The 18,602-nt window shown below is 38.9% G+C and overlaps 1 protein-coding gene across 4 annotated transcripts in view; it reads right to left on the reverse strand.

Moving 5' to 3' along the window:
* LOC133641945 (uncharacterized) overlaps positions 1–18,602 on the reverse strand; it is a 480,284-nt gene that overhangs the window by 117,294 nt on the left and 344,388 nt on the right. For 2 of the 4 annotated variants that reach the window (XM_062036091.1, XM_062036090.1), the window contains exon 3: positions 15,597–17,781. The exons of the other annotated variants lie outside the window; for them this stretch is intronic. In XM_062036091.1, coding sequence (XP_061892075.1) covers positions 15,776–17,701 — 1,926 coding nt within the window. In that variant the 5' untranslated portion in view covers positions 17,702–17,781 and the 3' untranslated portion in view covers positions 15,597–15,775. Of the gene's footprint in view, positions 1–15,596; positions 17,782–18,602 lie in introns of those variants that run through there. 4 annotated transcript variants of the gene reach the window in all.

Raw genomic sequence — 18,602 nt, forward strand, 5'->3', positions numbered from 1 at the left:
CAGTGCAGGACGTATCTTTTTTATTCGCTCTGACCGTAACTTAGGTACAAGGGCTCATTGGATTCCACACTTTCTCCTTTTTCTATTGTGGATCACGGATTTGTATTTTAAACCACCTCGGATACTATATCCTCTTGAAAATGAGAGTCGAGAACGCGAAATGGACATTCACAGTGACTCTTATCTCCACAACAATCGGCGAAGCACTTTAGCTACGGAGCTAACGTGATAGCATCATGCTTAAATGCAGATAGAAACAAAAGAAATAAGGTAGGATAGACAGAAGATCAAAAATACTACCAAACTCTGGACCTGTAACCACACGGTTAATGCTGTGCTGCCTGGCGAAGCCTAGCAATGCTGTTGCTAACGACGCCATTGAAGCTAACTTAGCTACGGGACCTCGACAGAGCTATGCTAAAAACATTAGCTCTCCACCTACGCTAGCCCTCATCTGCTCATCAACACCCGTGCTCACTTACGTTCCAGCGATCGACGGCGCGACGAAGAACTTCACCTGATCATCGATGCGGTCGGCGGCTAGCGTCGGATAGCACGTCTGCTATCCAACTCAAAGTCCTCCTGGTTGTGTTGCTGCAGCCGGCCGCTGATACACCGATCCCACCTACAGCTTTCTTCTTTGCAGTCTCCATTGTTAATTGAACAAATTGCAAAATATTCACCAACACAGATGTCCAGAATACTGTGGAATTTTGCGATGAAAACAGACCTTTTTGTATTGGGATACAATGGTGTACCAATACTTCTGCTTCAACCATTGACGTCACGCGCAAACGTCATCATACCTAGACGTTTTCAACCGGAAGTTTCCCGGGAAATTTAAAAATTGCACTTTATAAGTTAACCCGGCCGTATTGGCATGTGTTGCAATGTTAAGATTTCATCATTGATACATAAACTATCAGACTGCATGGTCGGTAGTAGTGGCTTTCAGTAGGCCTTTAACACACAAATTAGGCATTGAGGCCATGAAAGCGAATATTGGGCTTTAAAATATACTCATTTAAAAAGATCTATTGTTGGCAGCTATTCCATTGCAACCTACCAATTACAGTAACCTGACATGGCCAAACTTTTACACCTATTACTTCTTTTTAAATCTGACAAAGTCTAATAAACAAATATCAAAGGCTGTAGAAACAATTTCTGAAAAACAATTAAAGCCACAGTAGTAGAGGGTATCCGCCCTGAGATCGGTAGGTCGTGAGTTCAAACCCTGGCCGAGTCATACCAAAGACTATAAAAATGGGACCCCATTACCTCCCTGCTTGCCACTCAGCATCAAGGGTTGGAATCGGGGGTTAAATCACCAAAATGATTCCCGAGCGCAGCCACCGCTGCTGCTCACTGCTCCCCTCACCTCGCAGGGGGTGGAACAAGTCAAATGCAGAGGGTAAATTCACCGCGCCTAGTGTGGTGAAATTACTATCAGTGGTACTTTAACTTTAACTTAGCAAGGTTATCTTGAGCACACACAAATTAATTCTATGTGGAAGTTTCCTCGAGAAAACTGCTCGTACGTAAGTATACAGAGAATAAGAAATATTCGTCTCCATGGCGACAAAGTACGTTTCTTACAAGTATCATTGCTGAAGGACGAGGAATAGCTAAACATGCTTCACTACACTCCGTAGCTCACTGGTGTCACAATGTAAACAAACACCATGGGTGGATCTACATCTGACATCCACTGTAATAATACAAAGTACAGGAGCGTATCTAGTCGATACTACTATGATTACATCGATATTTTTTAGCATCACAACATTTCATATTTATACTATGTTTATAAACTCAGGAAATACGTCCCTGGACACATGAGGACTTTGAATATGACCAATGTATGATCCTGTGACTACTTGGTATCGGATCGATACCTACATTTGTGGTATCATCCAAAACTAATGTAAAGTATCCAAAAAACAGAAGAACAAGTGATTATTACATTTTAACAGAAGTGTAGATAGAACATGTTGAAACAGAAAATAACCAGATATTAACAGTAAATGAACAAGTAGAATAATAATCTTTTTTTACAGCTTGTCCTTTATAATGTTGATGGAATAATAAAATGGAAAATGACACAATATGTTACTGCATATGTCAGCAGACTAATTAGGAGCCTTTGTTTGCTTATTGTGAAAGAGATCTTGATCTCAATGGGTTTTCTTATCTGGTTAAATAAAGGTTCTATTTACTAATAAAAGACAAGTGGTCTTGTATGTTCACTATTTTATTTAAGGACAAACTTGCAATAAGAAACATATGTTTAGATTACCGTAAGATTTTTTTGTTAAAATAAAGCCATTATAGCCATTTAGGGGCGGTATAGCTCGGTTGGTAGAGTGGCCGTGCCAGCAACTTGAGGGTTCCAGGTTCGATCCCCGCTTCCGCCATCCTAGTCACTGCCGTTGTGTCCTTGGGCAAGACACTTTACCCGCCTGCTCCCAGTGCCACCCACACTGGTTTAAATGTAACTTAGATATTGGGTTTCACTATGTAAAGCGCTTTGAGTCACTAGAGAAAAAGCGCTATATAAATATAATTCACTTCCCTTCACTTTTTGGCGGTCCCTTTTATTTAGAAAAGTATCGAAAAGTACCGAAATACATTTTGGTACCGGTACCAAATTACAGTTACACTTTAGTATGGGGAACATCTTCTCAGTAACAAAGACTTAATTTAGAGTTATTTGGTTAGGGTTAGAGGGTTAGGGTTTATAATTGGTTGTATAATAAGGCCATGCAGAATAAGGCATTAATAAGTACTTAATAATGATTAATTAAGAGCCAATATGTTACTAATTTGCATGTTAATAAGCAACTAATTAATGGTGAATATGTTCCCCATACTAAAGTGTTACCCAAAATACTGGTATCGGGGACAACACTACATGAAAAAAAAATGAAATCTTATTTATCCAAAGAGCTATTTAAATATTCATAACTACTTCTCTTTGTTTATAATGTTTATAAAGGCCTACTGAAAGCTACTACTACCGACCACGCAGTCTGATAGTTTATATATCAATGATGAAATCTTAACATTGCAACACATGCCAATACGGCCGGGTTAACTTATAAAGTGACATTTTAAATTTCCCGCCACACTTCCGGTTAAAAACGTTTTACTATGCTGACGTATGCGTGTGACGTCACGAGGGCAAGGGAAGTATTCGGAGCCCGTAGAAAAAGCTCTGTTTTCATTTCATAATTCCACAGTATTCTGGACATCTGTGTTGGGGAATCTTTTGCAATTTGTTTAATGAACAATGGAGGCTGCAAAGAAGAACGTTGTAGGTGGGATCGGTGTATTAGCGGCTGGCTGTAGCAACACAACAAGGACTACTTACCCTGATAGCAGACGCCTAGCCGATGCTAGCCGCCAAACCCACGGATGAAGTCCTTCGTCGCGCCGTCGATCGCTGGAACGCAGGTGAGCACGGCTGTTGATGAGCAGATGAGGGCTGGCTGGCGTAGGTGGAGCGCTAATGTTTTTATCATAGCTCTGTGAGGTCCGGTTGCTAAGTTAGCCTTAGCGTCGTTAGCAACAGCATTGTTAAGCTTTACCAGGCTGAGAATTATTAACCGTGTAGTTACATGTCCATGGTTTAATAGTATTGTTGATCTTCTGTCTATCCTTCCAGTCAGGGATTTATGTATTTTGTTTCTATCTGCATTTGAGAACGATGCTATCACGTTAGCTCAGTAGCTAAGTGTGTCACCGATGTATTGTTGTGGAGATAAAAGTCACTGTGAATGTCCATTTCGCGTGCTCGACTCTCATTTTCAAGAGGATATAGTATCCGAGGTGGTTTAAAATACAAATCCGTGATCCACAATAGAAAAAGGAGAGAGTGTGGAATCCAATGAGCCAGCTTGTACCTAAGTTACGGTCAGAGTGAAAAAAGATACGTCCTGCACTGTCTCTAGTTCTTCACTCTAACGTTCCTCATCCACGAATCTTTCATCCTCGCTCAAATTAATGGGGTAATCGTCGCTTTGTCGCTCCGAATCTCTCTCGCTCCATTGTAAACAAAGGAAAATTGGGAGGAATATTACCTCCTGTGACGTCACGCTACTTCCGGTACAGGCAAGGCTTTTTTATCAGCGAGCAAAAGTTGCGAACTTTATCGTCGATTTTCTCTACTAAATCCTTTCAGCAAAAAAATGGCAATATCGCGAAATGATCAAGTATGACACATAGAATGGATCTGCTATTCCCGTTTAAATAAAAAAAAATCATTTTAGTAGGCCTTTTATAATGTCTATTTTCTATTTCCTGCTGGATCTACTCTCTATTTTATGCTGCTGCTGTCACATATACTGTACATAGTGTAATATTATACATGGTCACTGGTATATATTGTATACACTACCGTTCAAAAGTTTGGGGTCACATTGAAATGTCCTTATTTTTGAAGGAAAAGCACTGTACTTTTCAATGAAAATAACTTTAAACTAGTCTTAACTTTAAAGAAATACACTCTATACATTGCTAATGTGGTAAATGACTATTCTAGCTGCAAATGTCTGGTTTTTGGTGCAATATCTACATAGGTGTATAGAGGCCCATTTCCAGAAACTATCACTCCAGTGTTCTAATGGTACAATGTGTTTGCTCATTGGCTCAGAAGGCTAATTGATGATTAGAAAACCCTTGTGCAATCATGTTCACACATCTCAAAACAGTTTAGCTCGTTACATAAGCTACAAAACTGACCTCCCTTTGAGCAGATTGAGTTTCTGGAGCATCACATTTGTGGGGTCAATTAAACGCTCAAAATGGCCAGAAAAAGAGAACTTTCATCTGAAACTCGACAGTCTATTTTTGTTCTTAGAAATGAAGGCTATTCCACAAAATTGTTTGGGTGACCCCAAACTTTTGAACGGTAGTGTATATGTTATAGACATAATATATCTGTAGATATATTATTCTGTACACACATTATGTATATATTCGTATTTATGTTAGATTTTTTTTATCGCTATATTAGTCTATTTATACCTGCATTGTCCTTTCCATCCTTACACTTTCCATCATTGTAACTGAGCTACTGTGTTGAACAATTTCCCTCGTGGATCATTAAAGGCCTACTGAAATGAATTTTTTTTATATAAACGGGGATAGCAGATCTATTCTATGTGTCATACTTGATCATTTCGCGATATTGCCATATTTTTGCTGAAAGGATTTAGTATAGAACAACGACGATAAAGATTGCAACTTTTGGTATCTGATAAAAAAAAGACTTGCCCCTACCGGAAGTAGCGTGACGTAGTCAGTTGAACATATACGCAAAGTTCCCTATTGTTTACAATGATGGCCGCATGAAGTGAGAGAGATTCGGACCGAGAAAGCGACAATTTCCCCATTAATTTGAGCGAGGATGAAAGATTTGTGGATGAGTAAAGTGCAAGTGAAGGACTAGTGGGGAGTTGAAGCTATTCAGATAGGGAAGATGCTGTGAGAGCCGGGGGTGACCTGATATTCAGCTGGGAATGACTACAACAGTAAATAAACACAAGACATATATATACTCTATTAGCCACAACACAACCAGGCTTATATTTAATATGCCACAAATTAATCCTGCATAAAAACACCTGCGTGTTTGTTATGCTAGCTCCTAGCTCCTCTGCTAGCTCCTAGCTTCATAGAACACGCCAATGCAATTCAAACACCTGATCAACACACACAATCACTCAGCCCAAAAGACCATTCACCTAACCCAAGGTTCATAAAGCTTATATATTTTTAAAAAGTTACGTACGTGACGCGCACATACGGTCAAGCTATCAAATGTTTAGCAGCCAAGGCTGCATACTCACGGTACCTGATATTCAGCTGGGAATGACTACAACAGTAAATAAACACAAGACATATATATACTCTATTAGCCACAACACAACCAGGCTTATATTTAATATGCCACAAATTAATCCTGCATAAAAACACCTGCGTGTTTGTTATGCTAGCTCCTAGCTCCTATGCTAGCTCCTAGCTCCATAGAACACGCCAATACAATTCAAACACCTGATCAACACACACAATCACTCAGCCCAAAAGACCGTTCACCTAACCCAAGGTTCATAAAGCTGATATATTTAAAAAAAAGTTACGTACATACGCAAAAAAAAGTTGCGCACATACGGTCAAGCGATCAAATGTTTAGAAGCCAAAGCTGCATACTCACAGTAGCACGTCTTTGTCATCCAAATCAAAGTAATCCTGGTAAGAGTCTGTGTTGTCCCAGTTCTCTACAGGCGTCTGTGTATCAAAGTCAAAAGTCCTCCTGGTTAGAGTCTCTGTTATCCGAGTTCTTCCATCTTGACTGCATCTTTCGGGAATGTAAACAAAGAAGCGCCGGCTGTGTACTGTTGTTGCTGACTTCGTTCGAAAAATATGTCCATTTCGCACCGACAACTTTCTTCTTTGCTTGCTCAGCTTCTTTCTCCATAATGCAATGAACATGATTGCAACAGATTCACCAACACAGATGTCCAGAATACTGTGGAATTATGAAATGAAAACAGCTTTTTCGTATTGGCTTCAATGTGGAAGGCATACCCGTGTTCCCCGGGCTACGTCACGCGCATACGTCATCCTCAGAGGCGTTTCGAATCGGAAGTTTAGCGGCAAATTTAAAATGTCACTTTATAAGTTAACCCGGCCGTATTGGCATGTGTTATAATGTTAAGATTTCATCATTGATATATAAACTATCAGACTGCGTGGTCGGTAGTAGTGGCTTTCAGTAGGCCTTTAAAGTTTGTCTAAGTCTAATGAGATCATCTATTTGTTTGTTTGCGTTACAAATCGAGTTTTAAATTGAGGGTTAAATAAGCTCTGCTTCTTCTTACCCCTTGTTAAACTGGAAATAAGTGATGTACCATATTGTAACCGTACGCATGTTGGAAGTAAACTAACGGTGGGTGGGTAGGGTGGGTGTCGAGCATGACCGGATGATTTCTCAGCACAAGTTTGAAGAAAAGCTGCTACTGTTGGCCTAGAAAGGAGAAGCCCAGTGAGGGCGATCCCACCCCTTTTGTCCCGTGTCTTTCACCTAATCAATTTTCTTTGGCAAGTTGTAAATAAAGTCATATAGTGGTACTAATGTTTTAATATAACACCATGTGTCAGTGGCACAGTTATGGCCGCACCCCCGTTCCCCTTCTGCATCTTGATTCATTAGCAGGCGGCGTTTGTTCTGTGGCCCTGGCAAGAAAGAAGGGCGCGAAGATGAGCAGAGTAACAAGGGGAGAATGAGGGAGGGGTACCGAGGGTTGGGGGGGTGTCGGGGTGTCGGGGTCGGAGAATAATAGAGGAGCATCAGGGAAGCTTGAGAATGAGAAGAAAGAGAGAGAGACGGGCGGAAAGAAAACAAAGGCGGAGGAGGATGAGAGAAGGTCGGACAAGAAGCGAGAGAAAGAATATGGAGAAGAAGGGGTGAAACGGTAGACCATCTGAAGGGGAATGCTGGGCTCAGCAAGTTAGTGATTACTGATTAGCCAGCCTGGTCCTGCAGGGAGGCCGTTCTGTCCTTGGCTTGGGAAAACAACATAAAAGGGAGCCGGCTGTTTTGTGACGGGACTTGAAAGCGTGGCGGCTATCGGTAGACATTAGCCTTATCAATGGCCGGTCACTAGAGCCCTGGCTATATGAAGCAACAAGGGCAGGGTTTTTTTCCAGAAGGCGATAACAGACACATGCCTCGCCCCGCATTTGCATGCACTGCGGCAACGGACACGCAACATGGCAGACGGGACGGAAGTGCAAAGGTTTGACAGGACCAGTTTTGCAAAAATGTGCAGTCGATCGCCCAGATGAATGCGGTGCCCCCGGACTGTCGAGCTGATAGATCTTCCTAAACCATCGCTTGCGGTCCACTATTGGCTTTTTTTTTTTGCATGTAAATGGATAAGAGTGGGAGGTTAACAAGTGCAATGTCACCTTTCAATCATTGAAAAGAACATGATGACACAAGGCGGGTGTTGCTGAGTTTTCCGCCGGAGAAGAGTCCATAGGTTCAACTTATCTGAACATGAATGAGTGGAAGCTTTGAATGGATACCATCAGCAGCGCAGCACCAAATTCTGGGACCCCATACTAGTGTTGTCCCAATAAAAAAATATTTTCGTACCCGGTGTAAAATTATTTCGATACTTTTCAGTACTTTGATACTTTTCTAAATAAAGGGGACCACAAAAAATTACAATATCGGCTCTATTTTAACAAAAAATTTAGTGTACATTAAACATACACTACCGTTCAAAAGTTTGGGGTCACCCAAACAATTTTGTGGAATAGCCTTCATTTCTAAGAACAAGAATAGACTGTCGAGTTTCAGATGAAAGTTCTTTTTTTCTGGCCATTTTGAGTGTTTAATTGACCCCACAAATGTGATGCTCCAGAAACTCAATCTGCTCAAAGGAAGGTCAGTTTTGTAGCTTCTGTAACGAGCTAAAGTGTTTTCAGATGTGTGAACATGATTGCACAAGGGGTTTCTAATCATCAATTAGCCTTCTGAGCCAATGAGCAAACACATTGTACCATTAGAACACTGGAGTGATAGTTGCTGGAAATGGGCCTCTATACACCTATGTAGATATTGCACCAAAAACCAGACATTTGCAGCTAGAATAGTCAATTACCACATTAGCAATGTATAGAGTGTATTTCTTTATAGTTAAGACTAGTTTAAAGTTATTTTCATTGAAAAGTACAGTGCTTTTCCTTCAAAAATAAGGACATTTCAATGTGACCCCAAACTTTTGAACGGTAGTGTATGTTTCTTATTGCAAGTTTGTCCTTAAATAAAACTTGTCTTTTAGTAATACCGTATTTTTCGGATTATAAGTCGCAGTTTTTTTCATAGTTTGGCCGTGGGTGCGACTTAAACTCCGGAGCGACTTATGTGTGAAATTATTAACACATTACCGTAAAATATCAAATAATATTATTCATCTAATTCACGGACGAGACGAAGCAAAATGTCAGCAATCGTGACACACACGTCAACCAATAAGAATTCGGCAGGGGAGGGTCATGGCAGAAGTGCATTGTGGGTCATGGAATGCTAACTGCTATATGCTACATGCTACTGCCGTAGCTATTAAAATGGATCATTTCTACATTGGCGGTAACTTATAAAAACTGAAAAGGGCTGAACAAAAATGGCACCGAAAAGGAAATCATATACTGCAGATTACAAGCTGGACGTAGTGAAATATGCAGCAGAAAACGGCGATCGAGCAGCAGAAAGAAAGGACGCTAGCGGCGCATACCAGGAGCGACAACGAGTAAGAAGATTTCATCGGATTTCAATATGTTCTATATGTTATAGTTATTTGAATGACTCTTACCATAATATGTTACGTTAACATACCAGGCACGTTCTCAGTTGGTTATTTATGCGTCATATAACGTACACTTATTCAGCCTGTTGTTCACTATTCTTTATTTATTTTAAATTGCCTTTAAAATATCTATTCTTGGTGTTGGATTTTATCAAATAAATTTCCCCCAAAAATGCAACTTATACTCCAGTGTGACGTATATATGTTTTGTTCCTTCTTTATTATGCATTTTCGGCCGGTGCGACGTATACTTCGGAGCGACCGAAAAATACGGTAAGTAAGCAAACAAAGGCTCCTAATTAGTCTGCTGACGTATGCAGTAACATATTGTGTCATTTATCATTCCATTATTTTGTCAAAATGATTAAGGACAAGTGGTAGAAAATGAATTATTCATCGACTTGTTCATTAACTGTTAATATCTGCTTACTTTCTCTTTCAACATGTTCTATCTACACTTCTGTTAAAATTTAATAATCACTTATTCTTCTGTTTGATACGTTACGTTAGTTTTGGATGATAACACAAATTTGGGTATCAATCCGATACCAAGTAGTTACAGGATCGTACATTGGTCATATTCAAAGTCCTCATGAGTCTAGGGACGTATTTCCTGAGTTTATAAACAATATAAATGTTTTAAAAACGAAAGATGTAAACATATCGACGTAATCATAGTAGTATCGACTAGATACGCTCTTGTACTTGGTATCATTACAGTGGATGTTAGGTGTAGATCCACCAATGGCGTTTGTTTACATTTTGAGGCCAGTGAGCTACGGTGTGTACTGAAGCATGTTGGCCAAAGTTTATTAAAAAAATAAATATGTATATAGAGACATGCTGTAATAACTTGAAGTAAGTAATGTAGATTAAAAACCAATTACAAACAAAAACTTTTTTTTTTTTTTTTTCTCACAATGTGTCAACTTTTTTTCTTATAAAATTGGGAACAATTTCTCATATTCTTTCTGTTTCTGTAATATTGCAATATTTTCTCGTAAGATTATTACTTTTTAAAGTAAAATTATTACTTGTTAATGCAAAATGCTGACATTTGTCATATACAATTCTGACCTTTATCACAATATTGCCAATTTGTTTGTTGTTCTTGTAAAATAGTGACATTTTTTAAGTAACATTTTGACTTTTGTTATAATTTTGCCAAGTAAAATTCTGATTATTATAATATTGCCAAAATGTGAACCAATATGACCAATGTATGATCCTGTAACGACTTGGTATCGGATTGATATCGAAATTTGTGGTATCATCCAAAACTAATGTAAAGTATCAAACAACAGAAGAATAAGTGGTAATTACATTTTAACAGAAGTGTAGATAGAACATGTTAAAAGAGAAAGTAAGCAGATATTAACAGTAAATAAACAAGTAGATTAATAATTCATTTTCTACCACTTGTCCTTATTAATGTTGACAAAATAATAGAATGGAAAATGACACAATATGTTACTGCATATGTCAGCAGACTAATTAGGAGACTTTGTTTACTTACTACTAAACGACAAGTTTTCCAGTGTGTTCACTATTTTATTTAAGGACAAACTTGCAATAAGAAACATATTTTTAATGTACCCTAAGATTTTTTTGTTAAAATAAAGCCAATAATGCAATTTTTTGTGGTTCCCTTTATTTAGAAAAGTATCAAAAAGTAATTTTAGTACCGGTACCAAAATATTGGTATGGGGACAACACTATACTACAGTAATATTGGCCACAAAATGAAACCAAAGCAGTCAGGCACACTGTTCAATATCGTGGCCACTGATTGGCTCACCCTGAGGCAGCGTTACTATATTGAATTAAAAGGGTATTATTTCATGTCTAAAGTGCTTTCATAACGTTGGAAAACATGTTTAGAAGGTCATAAACAGGTTTTTATTCTCTCGGAATATATGGAAATATTGTATTCCTTTTCGCATAAATTCATTCATCAGCAATAAACACGGGTTGACTATCCTTTCATAAAGTTTGTTTTTTAGGTGAGGGAATATTCAAAAAGTGATCTAATTGTCAATGCATATGAAATGGGATTTGGCACCATCTTATGGAATGTTTAGAATGAAAACAAACCAAATTCAATTATTTTTCAGATGATTTCCCATCAATAAAGTTTATATTGGTAGGATGTAGTGTTTGTCCCGATACTAATATTTTGGTACCGGTACCAAAATGTATTTAGACACTTTTCGGTACTTTGATACTTTTCTAAATAAAGGAGACCACCCACAATTGCATTATTGGCTTTATATTAACAACAAATCTTAAGGTTTGATTGATTGAGAAGCTTATTGACATCTTAAAGAATTGAATGCATGTAATGCTTTAAAAAGGCAAATGGATGGCACAAAAAGCCAAAAGACTTGTTTCCATTGTGGTCCATAGGGTACATTAAACATATGTTTCTTATTACAATTTAGTCCTCGAATAAAATAGTGAACATACTAGACAACCTGTCTTTTAGTAGTAAGTAAACAGACAAAGGCTCCTAATTTACTGCTGACACATGCAGTAACATATTGTGTCATTTCTCATTCTTTTATTTTGTCCAAATTATTAAGGACAAGTGGTAGAAAATGAATTATTAATCTACTTGTTCATTTACTGTTAATATCTGCTTACTTTCTGTTCTAACATGTTCTATCTACACTTCTGTTAAAATGTAATAATCACTTATTCTTCTGTTGTTTGGATGCTTTACATTAGTTTTGGATGATACCGCAAATTTGGGTATCAATCCGATACCAAGTAGTTACAGGATCATACATTGGTCATATTCAAGGTCCTTATCTGTCCAGGGACATATTTCCTAAGTTTATAAACATAATATACTTTTTTTTTTAAAATGTTGATGTAATCATAGTAATATCGACTAGATACGCTCCTGTACTTTGTATCATTACAGTGGATGTCAGGTGTAGATCCACCATTGGCGTTTGTTTACATTGTGACGCCGGTGAGCTATTGTATCCTCCTACGGTGTGTAGTGAAGCATGTTTAGCTATTCCTCGTCCCGCAGGGATGATACTTGTAAGAAACTTACTTTATTTGTCGCCATGGAGACAAGGATTAGTGATTCAGAAGTAGCTAAAGCACTGCCGACTGCGGACGGACTTTAGCCTTCAGCTAGCTAGCCATGTCTTAAAGCACCTCTTCCTGTGGGCGTTTCAGTGTTATAACTTCACCTTTATCTTTAGTTTTTAAGCCAAAATGCATCCGATCTCCCTTTTCTGTCGACACACCGTGTCTGCTGGTAAGTACTCCGGGATTGTGCGCTGCCGAACGTGCTCCTCTGCTCGTAAAAAAACAGCTATGTCATGACGTGACGACGACGGAGGGATGGGAGACCGGTTCTTTTTAGAGGCGGTATATTATGATTCATTAGTATCGCGGTACTATACTAGTACCGGTATACTGTACAACCCTAGTAGGATGTGTGAATTTGAATTATTCGGATAGAAATCTTATTTTATAACCGCTACCAGTGATTGTTTCCGTGATACTTGGTTGGAAAGTATAATGAGCCACTGCCTTGAAAGAAACGGTTCGTCAAGATTCCGGCTTCCTTCAAAGAGCCGTGAATCCAATTTCAAATGCATATATGCTGCCTACGTCTGCTGCTCAAACACACCCAGCCTTTGCACCATGTTTGAGCCGATTGATTTTTGCGGGGTAAGGTCATCCCGAACAGCCGCTGATAGACTTGCAATTCAAGTTCAAAGAATTTTCAGGTCAGTCGGCGCCATTGCTGTTTGCACCGAATGACAAGCATTCGTCACGCAGGCAGACGCGCAGACTTGTGGGTAGCCGGGGCGGCCGGTCCATTTGTAAGTCACTCGTCTCGTCTAAAATCATGGACATATAATCAATAGAGGTAATCCCCAGACTGCTTGTTTAATCACTTCATGGCAAATATAAAAGTCTGGACTCCATATTGGTCCGTGTTAAATGCGAAGGATTTAATCTTGCCATCTGTGCGGTAACCCCTGGAGCTGTTGCGTAATAATAAGCTTATGATTGGTCTTCACCAGACTCACATCTTCTGAAATGATGGTAAATTAATTTGATAAAAGGTGTGTTACGCGAGTCTCATCCGGCTTAAACCTGCTTTGGCGTTTTTATTTGCCATGCTCAAACATCTGGAACCGGCTTCAAAGTAATACAAAGTAATCGCATTTACGTACGCTGCCCTCTAATAATCTCCCGTGTTGACACCCTGGTCTTTGTCCCAGTTCTAACGCATCTTGTTTTGCTGCCTCTCAGCTGACTGCCTGGAATGCCTTTCAGAGGACAACGTCCCCGAGTTGGAGCACAGAACAAAGCGCATGGAACACCGGGGGCAACACGCAATCTTATGCAAACAAATGCATGCGTAATGAGTTCAGAGAAATAACAAAACTCCGTACGTGAACGGACGCTAAACTGAGGCAGAATTTCATGCACATACACTTGAAAAGTTGACCAGTGCCACACCATTACCTGCCGTAGCCTTCTTCCAGCCTAAACAAGGGGAGGGCACTCAGAAGCCTTTGAACGCTGGAGCAGTTTGCGTAAGAAAGCTCAGGTCACCAGCAAACTGGACTCGTGCCCAAACCTGAAGGGTACTGTGCCCCTTGGAGTATGATATCTGACCACTTTCGAGGAATTTGATACACATGGTTTGCATTTTCTAACGAGTGACTTCAGGCAACAGGCGCAGTTTTCTGTATTGCAGACGTTTCTAAAGTTTGTGGGGCTTTGTATGTATATTTTTTTGCCATTGTGTAAAAATTAAACTATACATGATCTGCATTAGGGTTGTCCCAATCTGATATTTTTATCGGCCCGATATCAGCAAAAAATATGTATTGGATTATGTCAGTTTACATCTATACTCTCAGATATTAGCGCTTTGATACAAGCAGTCCTGCGGTGCGTTAATTGTGCAAAGCTAGTTAGCAGGTATATTATATATATATATATATATATATATATATATATATATATATATATATATATATATATATATATATATATATATTAATGTATGCATATACATATATACACATACATATATATGCATATTCATATATAAACATATATACACATACACTACCGTTCAAAAGTTTGGGGTCACCCAAACAATTTTGTGGAATAGCCTTCATTTCTAAGAACAAGAATAGACTGTCGAGTTTCAGATGAAAGTTCTCTTTTTCTGGCCATTTTGAGCGTTTAATTGACCCCACAAATGTGATGCTCCAGAAACTCAATCTGCTCAAAGGAAGGCCCGTTTTGTAGCTTCTGTAACGAGCTAAACTGTTTTCAGATGTGTGGACATGATTGCACAAGGGTTTTCTAATCATCAATTAGCCTTCTGAGCCAATGAGCAAACACATTGTACCATTAGAACACTGGAGTGATAGTTGCTGGAAATGGGCCTCTATACACCTATGTAGATATTGCACCAAAAACCAGACATTTGCAGCTAGAATAGTCATTTACCACATAAGCAATGTATAGAGTGTATTTCTTTAAAGTTAAGACTAGTTTAAAGTTATCTTCATTGAAAAGTACAGTGCTTTTCCTTCAAAAATAAGGACATTTCAATGTGACCCCTAACTTTTGAACGGTAGTGTATATGCATATACATATATTTATATACGCATATTCATTTATAAACATATATATGCATATACGTATATTTATACATGCATATTCATATATATACATATATATATGCATATACATATATTTATATACGCATAATTTATATATACATAAAAAAGTGTGTATAAATGTGTGTGTGTGTATATATATATGTATATGTATTTTTATATATATACACATATACACACACACACACACATATACATATACATATATATATATATATATATATATATATATATATATATATATATATATATATATATATATATATATCAATATTCATTTGGTACATTTTTGTTCAGCTATGTTTATAATGCGACCATGACTTACAGACAGTTGTTGTGTTAGTCCAAGAAATATTTATATTGAAATGCAAATAAAACGCATGTTATCCAAAGAATTTAGTCTTAATTTATATCTAAGTGACCAAGTTAAAAAATGGAAAATCAATTAAACTGATCTGTTTGTATCACAATTTTATTGATCATATAGCAATGACTTGAAATGAAAAATGAAAAAAGCTTTGATTGAGCTAATTTTGTCATTTTAGCTTCACTACATTTCTCTGGGGGATAACTTCAGTGTCGGATAGTTTGTAACTTAGCTTACTACATTTTCCAAGTGGCTTGCCCAACACTGTGTACCTCCCACTACCATGGGTGTGACTTGTCTTCACATCTACAGTTTCATCAAAATTCTTATCGTAAAATGTCAAAAACTTTGAGTCACATGGTGTCTTTAGACTGATGTACTATCACCGAGGAGTCCGATTTGCGTCTTTGCCAGTCAAAGTCGGGGTTAGATGGGCCTATTATACTCCACCCGAGCTGTGTCCGCTGTGCAAAAGGTTCATTTTTAGCGCCAATAATAACTTCAAGTGGCGCTAGAGCTGATGGGCAGTCATATCCTATCAAAAGACCCACATTACAGTCTTGAAATGGTGGCAATTTGTCTGCTAAGTGTTCCAGGTGAGGCCATTGCAGTGCCGTCCGACTCGTAGGAATCTGACATTTATTCATCGGAATAAAGCCACGGGCGTAGGCTTGCTTTATCTCAATGTGACTGTCCAAGTTCAGTCCTCTTACTTTTAAATCTTGAACATTCTTGCTTGCTATTATTGTGTCCGTGGCCGTCATAGTGCTCAGTTTTAGTTTCACTGATTGGCAACCCACATTTAACTTGTCCAGCACATCTTCCAAGATGAACGTGGAACTGCTCTGTGCGTCTAATATCGCGTAGGTAAGGACTTCTTTATCCGGCTCAACCATCGCCGACACAAAAACGGGAATAATACTCGACGTAGCCGACGAACGTCTGGTTGAGTGAAGTACATCCTGGCTCCGGAGGCTGTCGGTGGGAGTAAAATCATTCTTCAAAGGACTTGGACTGGGTTTTGGAGTCCTGTTAGAATGCAAACTGGTTGGATGATGGCGTTGACATGTACTACAAATGTGTCTCCTTTTACATTCTTTGATGAAGTGTCCCTTGTTCAGACATCCAAAACACATACCGTTTCCATAAATGAATGCTTTCTTCCACTCGGGAGTCTTCGCGGCAAAGACCGGACATCGAGCAATGTCGTGATCGTTCTTTTTACAAACGCAACATGCTGATATCACTTTGATGCTTGGTGCTATTTCTTTGTTCAAGTTGGGATTATATGTTTGTGGAGCTCTCTTCCTTAGTGGTTGACCACCAAAAGCATCACTGTTCATTAAGGACGGCAAGGTATTAGCATAGCAGACAACCTGAGCTTCTTTGCTTAGAAACTCCGTAAAAAAGGCAAAATTTGGATATTCCCCGCAATTAAGTTTGTCAACAGCTATTTGACTCCATTTATTGATCATCCATCCGGGTAGTTTTTCAAGAAGTTTGTGGTTTTCTTCAAAGCTGTTCAAAAAAGCCAGTTCTCTATCATGTGGAGTTGCTTCACTGCAGCTTTTTAAGAAGTCTGCAAACACTTTCAGTGCCAATGGGTCATTGTCCCGGATCTTGGGCCATCTCCTCAGCTTTTCTCTGAAGGCCCTTTCTACGATGACGTTTCTTTCTTCGTTCCATGAGTCTTCTTTATCTCTGCGGAAATACGTTTTAGTGGCATGGCGCGCATTCCCGATAGAATAATCATTCAGTTCAACGATATTTTGAGCTGGTAGGGGCTTTCTGTTGGTAAAAGACATGGAGGACATTCTCCCGTCAACATATGTCAGGGGTTTACCATTGAAGATTGGTATCGGAGGCACTCGTGGACTATTCATGCTCAATGAACTGGCTTGAAATCGACTAAAAGGCTCCAGAGGAGAGACTGTCTGAGGTAGGAATGGCATTACATTTGGATTCAGAGGTGTTCGACATTTAGCTTCTTGAAAAGCAGAGTCCGCCTCATTTTCATTCACATACAAGTTAACAACTTTGCATCTGTCGCATGTTTTTACATGTTTCTTATTGTCCTTTTCTGCATGAAACTCCTGCATTTTACTTGCGTCCTCTTTATGTTTCAGCAACAACATGGTCTCTTGAAGCTTACAGTTGTGCTCCCGCTGGGGTTCCGCATCCACTCTTTTGATGGAGCTGGTGCTTGAATTTGAATGGTCGCTAGGTCTTGGCGGCTCTGTTATCACTGAAGTGGTGTCTCTTTTCGGTGGTTGTGACATTTTGTTTGCTCGTGTGAATCCGTAATCTTTACTTCAAGTGGCTCGTGTCAAGAATTAGGCCTTCTGGGGGTTTGATGATCCTGTTACAGAGTGCGAAAATCAAGATCTGATGTTTATTCCCCAGATGGAGTTTTCTAGCATTAACCTAGAAGGCAATGCAAAGTTGTTTTACATTTGGTCACACTTAGACATAACAGTACAATAACACTCAACAGTAAAAACAACAATAAGGTGGAAATAATGATCTGGGGCCGTACTTATCAAGATTCTTAGAGTGCCATTTTACACTTAAGTCCTGAGAATTTGCGAAATTTAGTCCTACTCTCAAACTTAAGAATAAAAGCTTTTTATCAACGTTTTTAAGTCTAAGAATCACTCCTACTCTCCACGATATTTAAGAGACCTTCAGAGGTGTCTTAAGTGGTTGGGAGTTGCCAGCAGGGGATGGCACTGAGGCGAGAGAGACGTGCGCGAACGTTCAGGGAACGGAACAATGTTTTTTTTTTTTTTGATGACGAGCAGCTGATCAAACGGTATCGTTTAGACAGAGCGGATATTATTTTTGTCACAGATTTAATACTTTTCGATTCCTTGTTGATTTCTGCATGTGTCTGCAGTGGGCTAGTATATATAGAGCCACCCACACCAGTTTCAAATTAGTTGCCTAATTAATGAATTGGAAAGAAAATGTTATGACAGTAGCGTATGTGTGTGGCCGTGAGGTGAGTGACGTCAGTGAGTGTGTGGGCGATAGAAGAGAGGGAGCGGTAGCGTGAGTGCCGGCGGGGACTAGTTTGTTTTGTATTATTTTGTAGTTTATTGTCAAAATATACACTCCCATTGTCCACTTAAATATTTCCAAGATATTTCTTTATTCTTAGACAACGGATTCCCTTCCGTG

This window comes from Entelurus aequoreus, linkage group LG24 (assembly GCF_033978785.1).
Source record: "Entelurus aequoreus isolate RoL-2023_Sb linkage group LG24, RoL_Eaeq_v1.1, whole genome shotgun sequence".
Lineage (NCBI taxonomy): Eukaryota > Metazoa > Chordata > Actinopteri > Syngnathiformes > Syngnathidae > Entelurus > Entelurus aequoreus.